This window comes from Xenopus laevis, chromosome 2S (genome assembly GCF_017654675.1).
Source record: "Xenopus laevis strain J_2021 chromosome 2S, Xenopus_laevis_v10.1, whole genome shotgun sequence".
Taxonomy (NCBI): Eukaryota; Metazoa; Chordata; class Amphibia; order Anura; family Pipidae; genus Xenopus; species Xenopus laevis.
The window spans coordinates 143910718-143925645 of record NC_054374.1 but is presented as its reverse complement, the minus strand read 5'-3'; the positions used below and the strand labels follow the sequence as shown (position 1 = coordinate 143925645).

General features: G+C 39.6%; 1 protein-coding gene across 2 annotated transcripts in view; it reads right to left on the bottom strand.

The window, feature by feature from the left end:
* Window positions 1-14928, bottom strand: part of ccdc169.S (coiled-coil domain containing 169 S homeolog) — a 32384-nt gene that overhangs the window by 12529 nt on the left and 4927 nt on the right. Inside the window, exons 3-4 of one of the 2 annotated variants that reach the window (XM_018250239.2) lie at window positions 11105-11215; window positions 9358-9398 (exon numbers count right to left, since the gene is read on the bottom strand). In XM_018250239.2, the coding sequence (XP_018105728.1) occupies window positions 9358-9398; window positions 11105-11215 (152 nt within the window). The remainder of the gene's footprint in view (window positions 1-9357; window positions 9399-11104; window positions 11216-14928) is intronic. The other variant, XM_041584497.1, reaches the window with a different exon arrangement.

Here is a 14928-nt window from a genome sequence, read left to right as displayed (position 1 = left end):
TATTTCATATTGTATGTGAATGGCTTGCATTAGGGATTACAAATGAAATTGTGGAAATCAGATGCTTGCTGTGCTTAAGTGCTGTGAGGTCACTCGCTGGCACAACATATACATTAGAATCAAGTCAGCACACAGAATATTGGCAAGTTTACTGTACATGTACAATGATCCCTATGCCTTTTAGTTGGACTAATGCATTCATTAGTCATACGTTACACATAGCTCTTCAGGAACCTTTCCTTCTCTAAGCACTAAGTGTGTTGCCAACTCATTTGATATCAATAAGGATAACACAGAAAATGTTTAATATATAGATGATTTACAGATCCTTGATATAATGACAGTACAACATGTCTGTTATTTTCCTCTAATCTTTGTAGAATAAGTATGGCAAAACCCTTAGCTTTGGCAGAACATGTATGTAGCTTGTTGGGTGGGTCTGAGCAAGTACAAAATGATGAAAAAACACTTATCTAAAAACAGGAGAACCATGATGTCATGGCAGTGCACAACTGCAGAAAACCCACAGTCCAAAGTGAATGAAAATGCCTCCTTCAGCTTTTTAGTGCATTTACTTGATGCAGCCATCATGGATCTGGCGATTCCTGCATCAGCTGAATGGAACTTTTGGTTGGTTTTGTTGCCTGTTCGGGAGCCGATTTGGAAAAAATGCACCCATTTAAACAATACACCTCTAGTTTCTAGCATCTGCCAGCCAGTTGCACAGCATGCTTCAGATTAAAATAAAAATTTGCCTAATAAAAAAAACATAATTCTAAGCAACTTACCATAATACATTTATTAAAAAATGTACCGGTAATCGCTTTTAAGTTATTTTAAAAACCAATTTATACTGAAAGCAGCATTTGCTTAAACTAAAGCTTAACTAAAGAAGTAGCCTAGAAATGTTATACATTATGTTCGGGACTCTTGTACAAGCCCTTTAGCAGGGTAGACCTGTGCCTCCAAAGATGACATTTTTAGCCATTTTCATTTTTAAGGGTTAGTTCTTCTTTAAGTTCTTTCCCACTGTGCTTTGCAACTATAACACATTAGGTGGCTAGCAACCAGACTACAAAGCCATCAGGACTAGGATGTGAGGACTTAGGAGGAAACCGAAGAAGGGAATTGCATACAGTTCAATATCAAGGTACCAAGGTAAAAACATAATACAAAGTCAGGCAAGAGGTCAGGGAAGGCTGCAAACAAATAGTAATCAGGAACAGACCAAGGGGCAAATTCACTAAGCGCCGAAGCGCCTAACGCTAGCGTGAATTCGCTAGCGTTGGGCATTTTCGTTACTTCGCCGATTCACTAACGGACGCTGGCGTAACTTCGCTAATGTTACTTCGCACCCTTACGCCTGGCGAATTTGCGCAACGGACGTAACTACGCAAATTTACTAACGCGCGCATTGTTCTGAACGCTACCTTTTACGCCAGACTTCCTTCGCCACCTCAGACCAGGCGACGCGCAATAGAGTAGATAGGGATTGATTCATAAAAAGTTAAAAAGTCGCAAAAAACTCTTGCGTTTTTTCTTTATTATGGGTGATAGGCTGAAAGATCGAAAAAAAATTTGGGGCTCCCCTCCTTCCCCCCTACATTTCCTAACTCATGGCAACTTAACTATACAGTGGGCACATGTGTAGGGCAAAATAAACATTTTATTTGCTGTTTTGAAGGTTTCCCAGGCTTGTGTAGTGATGCTACATATACCTCCATTGTAACTTGAATTTGGCGCCGTATGCAAATTAACCATCGATAGCGTAACTTCGCTTTGCTTGGCGAATCAACGCTAGCACAACTTCGCAACCTTACGCTACCCCTGAGCGCAACTACGAATCTTAGTGAATCTCCCACCAAGAGTCAAACACAGAATAAATACACCAAGGAACTCATTACCTACAATTAGCCAAGATGATATACTTGGGTTTATATATTTCAGCATAATAGGACCTGTTATGCAGAAAGTTCAAAACCTGTGGTTTTCCAGATAAGGGCTATTTCCATAATTTGCTTTTCCTTCACCAACAAAATCATGTAAACATTAAATAAACCCAATAGTCTGGTTTTGCTTCCAATAAGGATTAATTATATCTTAGTTGGCATCAAGTACAAGCTACTGTTTTATTATTAAAGAGAAAAGGAACGTTTTAAAAACTTTATTTGCTTAAATGGACTCTTAAGGGAATGACCTTCCTGCAAACTGGAGCTTTTTTTTATATCAGGTTTCTGGATCAGAAATCCAATACCTTTATTCACCATATGCAATAAAAGTCATGAAGTGTGCCTAGTATCAGTAACCTATAGCAACCAATTAGATGTTTGCTTTAAAGAGGTGATCAGTAAATTTTACCTGCTGATGGGTTGCTATGAGTTACTGCTCCTGGATTGCTATGGGTTACTGCTCCTGAGCAAACTTTTAATAACATCACCCCATATATGTTTTCAGAAGCAGTAAAAACGATCTGTTATCATGATACACATTAGACAAGGCATATTTCATCCTATATAAATATGTATCTAATCCATTAAATAAATGTGTGCGCAAACATTGCAATACAGGTATGGGATTCGTTATCCAGAAACCGGTTATCCTGAAAGATCCAAATTACGGAATGGCTGTTTCCCATAGACTCTATTAAAATAATCCAGATTTTTCTCTGTAATAATAAAACAGTACATTGTACTGGATCCAAACTAAGATATAATTAAAGGGGAACTATCGTCAAAACTAAAATGTCTGTTATCAGACTGAAATAAGAAACTTTGTAAATACAAAAAAATTCTGTACCGTTTCTGAAATAATCAAGTTTATCTTCACTATTCCTCTCTCAGCATCTGTTTCTCCTCATTCGGTTTTCATGCAGAAGTTGGGTGTCACATGAATGATCCAATATATCTTATAGGGGGCTCCTTTTGCCTAGAAGATGTAAGATCTATTAAATAACCAGACATAATGTCTCTCTACATGCAGAATTTGTGCAAAAGGCAGATATTTTGTTAGATTTTGTTTGTACTGGAATCAGTTATTTTTAGTTAGTGAGCTCTAATTCATCTGCTTACACCCAGCTCCTCCGTGAAGACAGAATGAAGAGAAACAGATGCTGAGAGAGGGATAGTGAATATAAACTTTCTTATTTTGGCATGAGGAATCATTTCTACTAATGTTCCCCTTTAAGCCTTATTGGATGCAAAAAAATCTTATTGGGTTCATTTAATGTTTAAATAGTACTATAGTAGACTATTTCGAGCATTTTGGCTCTTTTTCAAGTGTGAACACTTGAAAAAGAGCCACAATGCTCGAAACATGTTGTGTTGAATAAACCTTGCAGCAAAACTTCTGCGTTTTTTTAGCCTGATTTGTCCACAACTCCATACCTGTACTGCTTTCTTTTTATTTTGTAGTTGACTATTATCTAGGCATTTGCTGTACAATACGTTTGTGAAGATTCACTTTCATCTAGGTCATGTATATATATATATTATATTATATATACTCACCCAACCTCTTACTATGCTCCTCCATGGTCTGTCTGACTTTCTCCCAACCTTTCTGCTTAAAACACACTTATTTAGAGAAGCCTACCCTCACTCTGCTTAGTACCAAACGCAATACCACATACAGTACTACATCTCTCACCCACATCATTCTGATCTTATCCACTCTCATACCTTGTGTCTTATTCCTTTCCATTTAGATTGTAAGCCCTTTTGCACAGGGCCTTCCTCACCTTTTGTACTGGTATTGGTTGTGATGTATGTAACTCCATATGTTCTACGTATGCAATTCATGTGATTTAGTTGTATAAACACATTTACTTTATGTTGGTGCTCTATAAATAAATGTTATTAATCTTAATAATAATAATATAATAATAATAATATCTGTAGTAATAAGTCAAATCAACTGGACTTGCAGTGTTTCTCTTGAAAAATACATTGTGGCATGCAGGGCTTACATACGCCACCTGGTGACCAATCACCTAAATGCAACCTAACGTAATACAAGCCTGGCGTTACCTACACCTAAATAAATCATGTGGAATTATTTAACAATGGTCTAAAAGGACATCCTGTTAATGGAGCAAATGTGAGTAGTGAACAGAAATAAGTACACACACACTAATATATCCGCTCTCCTCTCTGTGACCTTACTGCTGCACAAGCTCAGTGCTATAATTGCTATAATTGCTGTATGAGCTGTGAGGGTTATAGTGCAGGCTATTATCCTCCTTGTACAAGTCAGTCTTTTCCCCATTACAATTACATCATACCTTATCACTGTACCGAGAGAGGAATCCATTTGTCGGCACAATCAGGAGCTGAAGCTTTGCCTAATAAATGTGCTACAGTAAAACGGTCCAACAGAATGAGATAGTTATTTCATTATTTGTCTGTTTGTGTCTGTACTTATATTTACACCAGCTCAGGTTTTATGAAAAAGAATACGATGTCGGATTAAATCAGAGGAGAAGTTTATTCAGCTATTTGCCGCAATTGTAAAAAGCCAATAACTGTAAAACTTAGTGGGCTACCTGCAACTAAACCCCAACAAAAGATTACAATGAATTATCATTATTATGAACACTTTCCTAAAATTCTCACATCAAGAAAGGGGTCTACATAGAATTATTATTATTATACAAGAATTGTGCCTAACATTGGTCCATGGGACTCATCATGCCATTACATAACCAGTAAAATTAAGATGATTAATGCTTCATTTATGAAGACAGCGCACATTTATATTTGTGGGCAAATGCTAGGTTACATCTACCACAACTTGAATACAATACACAAATAGGAGGCAAATTACAATCGGTTTGATAAACCACATACAAATTGCAGTGCACATTATTTCCCCAGTGTTTGTGTTGGAATGGCATTCATTTCATAAGGGAGCAATTTAGGGATGCACCCAATCCAGGATTCGGCCTTTTCAGCAGAATTCTGGTTCGGACGAATCCTTCTGCCCGACCGAACGGAATTTGCATATGCAAATTAGGGGCGGGAATGGAAACCACGTGACTTTTTGCCACAAAACAAGGAAGTAAAAAAATGTTCCCCTTCCCACCCCTAATTTGCATATGCAAATTAGGATTCGGGTTGGTATTCGGCCAGGATTTCGGGGTTCGGCTGAATCCAAAAATAGTGGATTCTGTGCATCCCTAGAGCAATTATTTATTGTAAAACTTTCCAAATCATGGAGTTACCCCCCCGGGGGGGTGATACGGAACATAAGCATGGGGATTTAGCCTGAAGTTTGAGATTCTGACTATTTGCTCTCCTAGATACAGTGAAGCCAGATAAAAGCCACGGTTTGAAGTAAACACTCATATGCTCCCCTAGATATTCTTGATCTGATGATTTTCCTAAATGTGTGTTCTTGTTATGAGCTAAGGAGGCCATGAACAAGGATCAGTCCTGCAAGACAAGCAGAGCTTGGCCAAGCGGGCCAGGCACCCAAAGCTACCTGGCGGCCACCTCCCTTGTGCAAAAGCTCCTTTGTGTGCTGACGTCAACTGTGCATGTGTGTTCCTGTCAGGGATGCCAGACAGCTCACATATACAAATGGTGAGGATTATTTATCAACAATTGGCAAATTTACCCATGGGCAGTTACATATAGCAACCAATCAGTCATTAGCTTTCTAAAGCTAGTTGCAAGTAGAACAATGAATGCAGCTATTTGATTTGTTGCCATTGGTTACTGCCCATGGGTAAATTTGCTCAGTGTTGATAAATGACCCCAGTGTGTGGAAGAGGGCCTGAACTAGGGGTAAGTGGAGGGAAATGGTACATGCCCAGTGCCTCTTCTGCCTACCCCTAGTTCTGGCCATAAAGACAAGCTTGACCCAAGAAAAATCTGACAACCAATGCGTTAAAGGAGAACTAAAGCTTAACTAAAGAAGTAGCTAGAAATTTTGTACATTATGTTTTGGGCTTCTGTACCAGCCCAAGGCAACCACAGCCCTTTAGCAGTAAAGATCTGTGTCTCCAAAGATGCCCCAGTAGCTCCCCATCTTCTTTTCTGCTGATTCACTGCACATGCTCTGTGCTGCTGTCACTTACTGAGCTTAAAGAACGGTTTAAAATATACAGTACACATAGGGGGTGATTTTGAATTTTTGTCATGATTCAAATTTTTTTGCACAAAAATGAACACGTTTTAATTATATTTTTATAATTCAAATTAAATCTCGAATGTCTGGTATTTATTAAGCAAAAAAACCCTCGAAAAATCGGATGTAAAAAAATCTGCATCTAAAAGCTGGCGAGGTCATGTAGAAGTCAATGGGAGTTGTCCTAGGCAAAATTCAAGCCAATTTTTTAATTCGAGAATGTTGAGTTTTTAAGTTTGGAAACTCACAAATTCGAGTTATTTACTCCTATAAACTGGAAAAATTCGAGGTATTTTAAGTTTTTTTCATGATTGTATTCACTCAAGTTTTTTCCCATTCATATTTTTTATGAACACACAAACATTCAAGGTTTTTTACATTTTGAGTTTGAAAAAGATCGTAAATTGTTTTGGGGGTACCCTCCTTCCCCCCCTACATTTCCTAACATATGGCACCTAAACGATACAGTGGGTACATGTATAGGGCAAAATAATAACTCTATTTTATTTTATGAAGCTTTCCCAGGCTTGTGTAGTGTAATATATTTGCTGCTTCATATACGTCCATTGTACTTGGCGCCGTATGCAAATTAGGCATCGCTGGCGTAACTTCGCTTTGCTTGACGAATTAACGCTAGTGCAAATTCGCTACCTTTCACCGCCCTGATCGCAACTTCGGATTTTAGTGAATTAGCAGAGCCCTGGTGAAACTTCGCCTGGGGAAGTACGGCAAAGCTAACACTGATGCAACTTCGAAGGGAAGTAAATGTGTCCCTTTATTGGACAACCCTTTATAATTCAAGGCCAGACATTTTCTAATTTTCACTGCTCCCAACCAGTACTGGGTTGCTTGGCTGCACCTGGGATCAGCATCCCTGTATCTTTATAATACATTTATGTTTTCATTTGTGCTTATTAGACAAATATGCCAATCATGTTTAATGCCTCTCCCTTTCATCTACTCCTGCATTTACCAACTTTACCCTTAACATAATTACTGTAGCAACTGGACATTTAAAAACATTGACTAATTTCCTTTTACTTCACAGTAATAACAGCCTATGCAAATCCTGTTTCCTCTTCTCCGAATAATAAGTAATGGTTTTACAATTAGATTTTAGGACCATCCAAAGTTGAAAGAAGAACTACTATAGTCACTGTGGTATCACTCAGAATAACACTCAGGGCTCCACTAGGCACAATATACTCCTGCTTCCCCTATTGTTGCAGACTGTGCACCTCATTTTCACTATCCATAATCTAGCATTATATGGTTTGAGACCTGCTGTAGCAACACCTAAGTACAGAAGCCCTACCCAGACAAATTATTTTTCTTAAAGGGGAACTAATGCAAAAATTTAAATTTAATATATCTTCGAGGCAAAAGGAGCCCCCTATGATATATATTTGATCATTCATCTGACACCCAACGCCTGAATGAAGACAGAATGAGGAGAAACAGATGTTGAGAGAGGACTAGTGAAGATAAACTTGATTATTTCCGAAACGGTACAAAATATTTCATTGGTTGTATTTAGAATGTTTCAATATGATGAAGCTTATATTAAATTTTCATTTGGGCGATAGTTCCCCTTTAATTTGCATTTTCGGTCCAGAATCCAGGATGTCTATCCCACATGTCTCACAACTGCCAATACCAATACCTGTATTTCAAATTTACCATTTCTGTTCCTGACCTTGTGACTTAATCATTGTAAACCTTAGCAGGATCATACATGAATGCCAGAGTACCAGAAGTTTTCATAATGCTATATAACACCTACAATATGTAACGCTATTTACATCTGAGAACAGTTAGAGGACATTATAGACAAATAGCAGGGGACCTTTTTACCCATAAAGTGGATCACCGTACCAGAGGCCTCCCCTTTAGACTAGAAGAAAAGAACTTTAATTTGAAGCAACGTAGGGGGTTCTTCACAGTCAGGACAGTGAGGTTGTGGAATGCACTGCCGGGTGATGTTGTGATGCTTATTCAGTTAATGACTATAAGAATGGCTTGGATGATTTTTTGGACAGACATAATATCAAAGGCTATTGTGATACTAAACTCTATAGTTAGTATAGGTATGGGTATATAGAATTTAATTAAAAGTAGAGAGAGATGTGTGTATGGATGCTGGGTTTTCATTTGGAGGGGTTGAACTTGATGGACTTTGTCTTTTTTCAACCCAATTTAACTATGTAACTATGTAACTGTGGTGAGAATAAGCACTAAATATCAGGTTCTCTGGTGGACCCTTAAGGTAATGTTCCAATGAACCATCGTGTTTATCTACAATTCCAGCAACGAAGCAAGACAGTACTGTTGTTTTATTTAAAATCTAGCCATGTTCATTTTTCTTTTACCTTAACTAAAGCCCCTCCTCTCTTCCTACAATGCCAAGTTAGTTCAAAGAGATATAATGAGCTCTGTATTAACAACCCCCTCTCTTTTACCACTTTGCGTATATGATAAAAATAATATATATGCATATTTTATAAACAGAGGCAGGGCTGGGCCTCTTTGCCTTCTTGTACCTTTTGCTGTCTAGAAATGTTTTAATTGCAGATTCTAAATGCGAATTATTTAAATGTTTATGTTATGGATCATAGGAAAATGTTTTTTTTTCAAAATGCACCAGTTAATAGTGCTGCTCCAGCAGAATTCTGCACTGAAATCTGTTTTTCAAAAGAGCAAAAAATTGTTATATTTATTTTGAAATCTGACATGGGGCTAGACATTTTGTCAGTTTCCCAGGTACCCCCAGTCATGTCACCTGGGCTCTTCTAAACTTTAGTCACTCTTTACTGCTGCACTGCAAGTTGGAGTGACATTGCCCCCATTCTCCCCACCCAGCAGCAGAACAATGGGAAGGTAACCAGCTAACAGCTGCCTGGTAGATATAAGAACAGCACTCAATAGTAAAAACCATGTCCCACTGAGACACCGTAAGTTATATTAAGTAGGAGAAACAATAGCCTGCCTGAAAGCAGTTCCATCTTGAAGTGTTGGCTCTTTCTGAAAGCACATGACCAGGCTAAATGGATGGCTGCCTACAGACCAATATTATAAAAAAAAAAAATACACTTTTTGGGTTACGAAAGAAATGTTACATGGTGGATTGAATTATTTGCAGTGTTAACAGTGTAATTTAGAAATAAAAACTACACCATAAAAATCATGAAAGAATCCCTTTAAGTAATGAGTGAAAGTAAAGAAAGAACTTACCACAGGCATCTGATCTAAGGAACGGATGGAGGACAGTCGATCTAAATTGAAACATCAGAGAATTATCAGCATGTTAATATAATTTTATTATGGAAGAAATGAGTATACTGTAACCCCCACCACAACACTGTAGAACACATATCAGACAGTCAAATACTTTTTTTTACAATAACTCTATACAATAACTTTATACACACATAAATACAATAGTTGTAAGAGATACCTCCAAAAAGGAATCTTGTTCATTAGTCTCTAATCTTTTCCTGAAAATTAACAGTAATGTTTACTATTGGGTCGCTGGGGAGCAGCTTGAAACGTTGCTGCTTTGGTCTAAGCAATGAAATAATAAAGGCTTTTTAACTCGTGATAAGGTCTTTCCCTTGCTGAAGTGAATGCATCTAGTGGATTCCACAATGGAATGTGCACCAGTGCTGTGCTGACTTAGAATTTGTTTCATTGGGGAGTGCTGTACAACCTCTCATAATCAAGGGGATGGAAGATCCCAATGGTGGTGTTCACATAGCAGAGATTACTTAAGGTTAAAAAGGATAACGTTTATTTGACACAAGCTCCATGGATTCTGAACTCACAAAGAGTCAGAGCCCTGAACAAAGAAATCACAGAGTTTTTATAAATGTAAGAACCTATGATATATGAATTTATAGGCATAAAAGGGTGTTACCATTGTGAGAGCATAGAGATATCACAGCACAGAAAAACAATGAACTGCCCAAATAACCAATGAGATGGTTCTTCCTAAAAGTCAATGTACTACTACCAAGGCTAGGTCAGGTCAGGGGGGTTTCTGGGAAATTCTGCATACACAGAATTGTATTCTCTCTTAGGAGCACTAACCTCCGGGAATTCGCCAGTGACTGCTTAGCTCACATCGCCACACTTCGCCAGGTGAAAATTCGCCAAGACAACGCTAATTTACTAAAATGCGAAGTTGCATCCAGGGCGTCAAACGATGGCAAAGTTTCGCTAGCGTTAATTCGGCAAGCGAAGTTGCGCTAAAGTTGGCTAATTTGTATACGACGGGAAGTTAAATTTCAATGGACGTATATGTAGCAGCAAATACATTACACTACACAAGCCCAAGGAACCTTAATAAAAGAAAATAGAGTTGTTATATTGCCCTACACATGTGCCCAGTGTATAGTTTATGTGCCATATGTAAGGAAATGTAGGGGGGGAAGCTGGGTGCCCTAAAAAAAAACCTGAAAAGTCGCCAGCGTTTTTTGAGACTCAGAAAAATTCTCAATCTTTTTTTTTTGAGAACTCCTATGTACTCTATCGCACTTCGCCTGGTCTGAGGTGGCGAAGGCAAGTCTGGTGCAAGAGGTAACGTTCATTAAAATCCGCATTTTAGTAAATTTGCGTAGTTACGTCCATTCGCCAGAGAGAAAATTCACCTGGCGTTAGAGTGAGAGGTAGCGCTACAGTCTACTTCCTTCGCTAGTGAATTTTCGCCAGCGTTAGTCCCTTCGCCCTTTAGTAAATTTGCCCCTTAGTTGGGACCAAGGAAACTATGAGCCCCCTAAAACTTTAATGTTTCATATACTTCAATTTAAGAAAAGCAATAAAAAGAATTGAGAAATTATAGAGAAACATTATATTTTATTTCTGTAGCCCTCACATGTCAGTCCAAGGATGGTAATCTTTATTACATGAATATAAGTATTAGGGACAAATAATGCAAGACATAGAAAACATTAAACTTTCTTGGTAATCTATATAGTCTCACCTGTGGGATTGCCACGAATATTTTCAGACTTTTCTCTAAGAATATAAATCTGCCTTTCTAACTGCTTGTTGAGTTCAATTTGGGTTTCATATCTTGTTTTCCATTCATTACCTGGGAAATAATTACAGAAAATCTCATTAGATCCTTGATCCCAAAATTAGTTACACTGGTTACATTAAAGGGACAGTAACACCAAAAAATAAAAGCATTTTAAAGTACTTAAAATATAATGTGCTGTTTCTATGCACTGGTAAAAGATATGGGTTTGCTTTAGAAAGACAACTATAGTCTCTGTAAATAGGCTACTGTGTAGACCTGGGGGCAGCCATTAAAGATAAAAAAGGAGAAAAGGTATTGGTTACTTAGCAGATAACAGATAAGATCTGTAATAGAATACAATGGGAGTACAACAGTTTTGTAACCTGTGCTTTGAATGGCTGCCCCCATGCCTACACAGAGGTTTATTTACATAAACCAGGGCTGTCCAACTGGTGGCCCACAGGCCGCACCCCCCCTTCTGTGGCCCCCCCACATGCTGTGGCTGTTTACCATATGTAAACTTTAAAAGGTATCACTACAGAGATTAACTGGCCCCTGCATTGTTTAAACCTCAAATTCATCCCCTGTATTGTTCACACCTGTGATCCCCCTGCATTGTACCCATTTGTGACACCTCTATTGTTTATATCCTAAAGCCCTGTACTGTTCACACCTGAGACCCAGACTGAAACTGCCCACATTGTTCACCTGTTCACAGTTTATTCAAAATGCTAATGGGGCATCAGCACTGTGTCACTGTATGTAGTACATATTAGAATGATAGGTTTCCCTGTCTCCTGCTTTGTTCTGCCTTCCGTCCCTGTGTGTGCCATTCTCTACTTGCCCAGTGCTGCTTGTGTGTGCCATTCTCTGCTTGCCCAGTGCTGCTTGTGTGGGCCATTCTGTGCTTGCCCAGTGCTGCTTGTGTGTGCCATTCTCTTCTTACTCAGTGCTGCTTGTGTGTGCCATTCTCTGCTTGCCCAGTGCTGCCTGTGTGCGCCATTCTCTGCTTACTCAGTGCTGCTTGTGTGCCCCATTCTGTGCTTGCCCAGTGCTGCTTGTGTGTGCCATTCTCTTCTTACTCAGTGCTGCTTGTGTGTGCCATTCTCTGCTTGCCCAGTGCTACTTGTGTGTGCCATTCTCTGCTTACCCAGTGCTGCCTGTGTGTGCCTTTCTCTGCTTACTTAGTGCTGCTTGTGTGTGCCATTTTCTGCTTACTCAGTGCTGCTTGTGTGCCACTCTCTGCTTGCCCAGTGCTGCTTGTGTGTGCCATGCTCTGCATACTCAGTGCTGCTTGTGTGTGCCGTTCTGTGCTTGCCCAGTGCTGCTTGGGTGTGCCATTCTCTGCTTACTCGGTGCTGCTTAGGTGTGCCATTCTCTGCTTGCCCAGTGCTGCTTGTGTGTGGCATTCTCTGCTTGCCCAGTGCTGCTTGTGTGTGCCATTCTCTGCTTACTCGGTGCTGCTTGGATGTGCCATTCTCTGCTTTCCCAGTGCTGCTTGTGTGTGCCATTCTCTGCTTGCCCAGTGCTGCTTGTGTGTGCCATTCTCTGCTTGCCCAGTGCTGCTTGTGTGTGCCATTCTCTGCTTGCTCAGTGCTGCCTGTGTGTGCCATTCTCTGCTTACTCAGTGCTGCTTGCGTGTGCCATTCTCTGCTTGCCCAGTGCTGCTTGTGTGTCATTCTCTGCTTGCCCAGTGCTGCTTGTGTGTCATTCTCTGCTTGCCTAGTGCTGCTTGTGTGTGCCATTCTCTTCTTACTCAGTGCTGCTTGTGTGTGCCATTCTCTGCTTGCCCAGTGCTACTTGTGTATGCCATTCTCTGCTTACCCAGTGCTGCCTGTGTGTGCGTCATTCTCTGCTTACTTAGTGCTGCTTGTGTGTGCCATGCTCTGCTTACTTGGTGCTGCTTGGGTGTGCCATTCTCTGCTTGCCCGGTGCTGCTTGGGTGTGCCATTCTCTGCTTACCAGTGCTGCTTGCGTGTGCCATGCTCTGCTTACTCAGTGCTTCTTGTGTGTGCCATTCTGTGCTTGCCAAGTGCTGCTTGGGTGTGCCATTCTCTGCTTACTCTGTGCTGCTTGGGTGTGCCATTCTCTGCTTACCAGTGCTGCTTGTGTGTGCTATTCTCTGCTTGCCCAGTGCTACTTGTGTTTGCCATTCTGTGCTTGCCCATATGGATTTAAGGGTATGTTTTAACATGACTTGAATTTTTCACATATGAGCGATGAGGGATTTCCCTGCAGTGAGCACCAACCATTTGTTTTTTTGGTGTGCTAACACCGTTAATGTTGACATGATCTTAAAAGTTCTTGTGGTAACATGGGTGTGGTTTACAGTGGGTGTGGTTTAAAAGGGGGAGTGGCCAACACTGACTTCTATTATCGGCCCTCCACCACATAGCCCAGTAAAATTTTGGCCCTTGGTACCACAGAAGTTGGACAGCAGACAGAAACTATAATAGCGTTTCTGAAGTAAACACACCAGTTGTACCAGTGCAGGGAAACAGTACATTATATTTTAATTACTGAACTTTAAAACATTTTCACTTTTTTTATGTTACTGTTCCTTAAAAAAAAAAAAAAAAAGCAAAAGCCACATCCGAACTTTACAGCCTATAAAGTTCCCCATGAGGATACACTGGTAATAATACTAATAACATGATGAAGGATTTGTCACAAGACAAGTCGTATCTTTGTTATTTTTTTAGCAGAGCTATAATTGTCTGGTAAATCTTTATGCATTGCCTGCCTGATGAGTAACCAGCCCATTTTATATTGCGGGCCCTAAGCCAAAGGGAGGGCAAAGTAGGTGAGAGTAGGAACCATGTAGCCCCAATCCCCCGTTATCATGCCTGTTTCAACACGTAGGGGCAGATTTATCAAGAGTCGAAGTGAATTCGAGGGAATTTTCGAAGTAAAAAAATTTGACTATTCGATTCGTAAAATAGTTCGAATATTCGACCATTCGATAATCGCAGTACTCTCTCTTTTAAAAAACTTAAACTCCAAATTAAACCTGCCGAAGTGCTATGTTAGCTTATGGGGACCTTCTAGAGCATTTTTCTACTATTTTTGGAAGTCGAAGAAAAATCGTTGGATCGATGGATGAAATACTACGTTCGATGGTCGAATTTCAAAGCTTTTTCTCCTTCGAAAATTCGACCCTTGATAAATCTGCCCCGTAGATTATATTAAACATTTAAGTGTAACTAAATATCAAACCTCATTTATTTTTTCACTAGTTTTGATTTGGTCTCTTCAAATACCATCAGTAGAAGTAGGAGATGCAATCAAACTGGATACAGTCATTTAATGGCAATCACATGTAAAACCTAAAATCAAATTAATGTACAACTGCTCAGAGTGGTTTTTAAAGAGACATTAGTAATGATCGCTCTGCTAATATAATACTTTTGAAACAACACAGCCTCCCAATGTTTATTATTGTTGCATACCTCCCAACATTTTGTAAATAAAAAAAAGGGGGAAAAATAATGTGCTGCGCGTAGCATGGCAATTTTTTTGGCCACGCCCATTTTGTGGCCACACCCCCTGATTACCATGTCCATTTTACAAATATGACTGCCCACTTTAAATGGGCAGGGAGAGCTGTATGTCAGTCCCTACTAAGGAGATGTAGTAAGTTGTAGTGCAACTGGCTTCCCTACACAGTTTATTGAACTAAAACTCCCAGCACCAACACCCAGAGAGCTACAGCCTTGGCCCAGGGCTAGTGGGGAGAGAGAAGAACCTGCTCCTGGAACTTTTATGTCAGACCAATGGTAAAACAG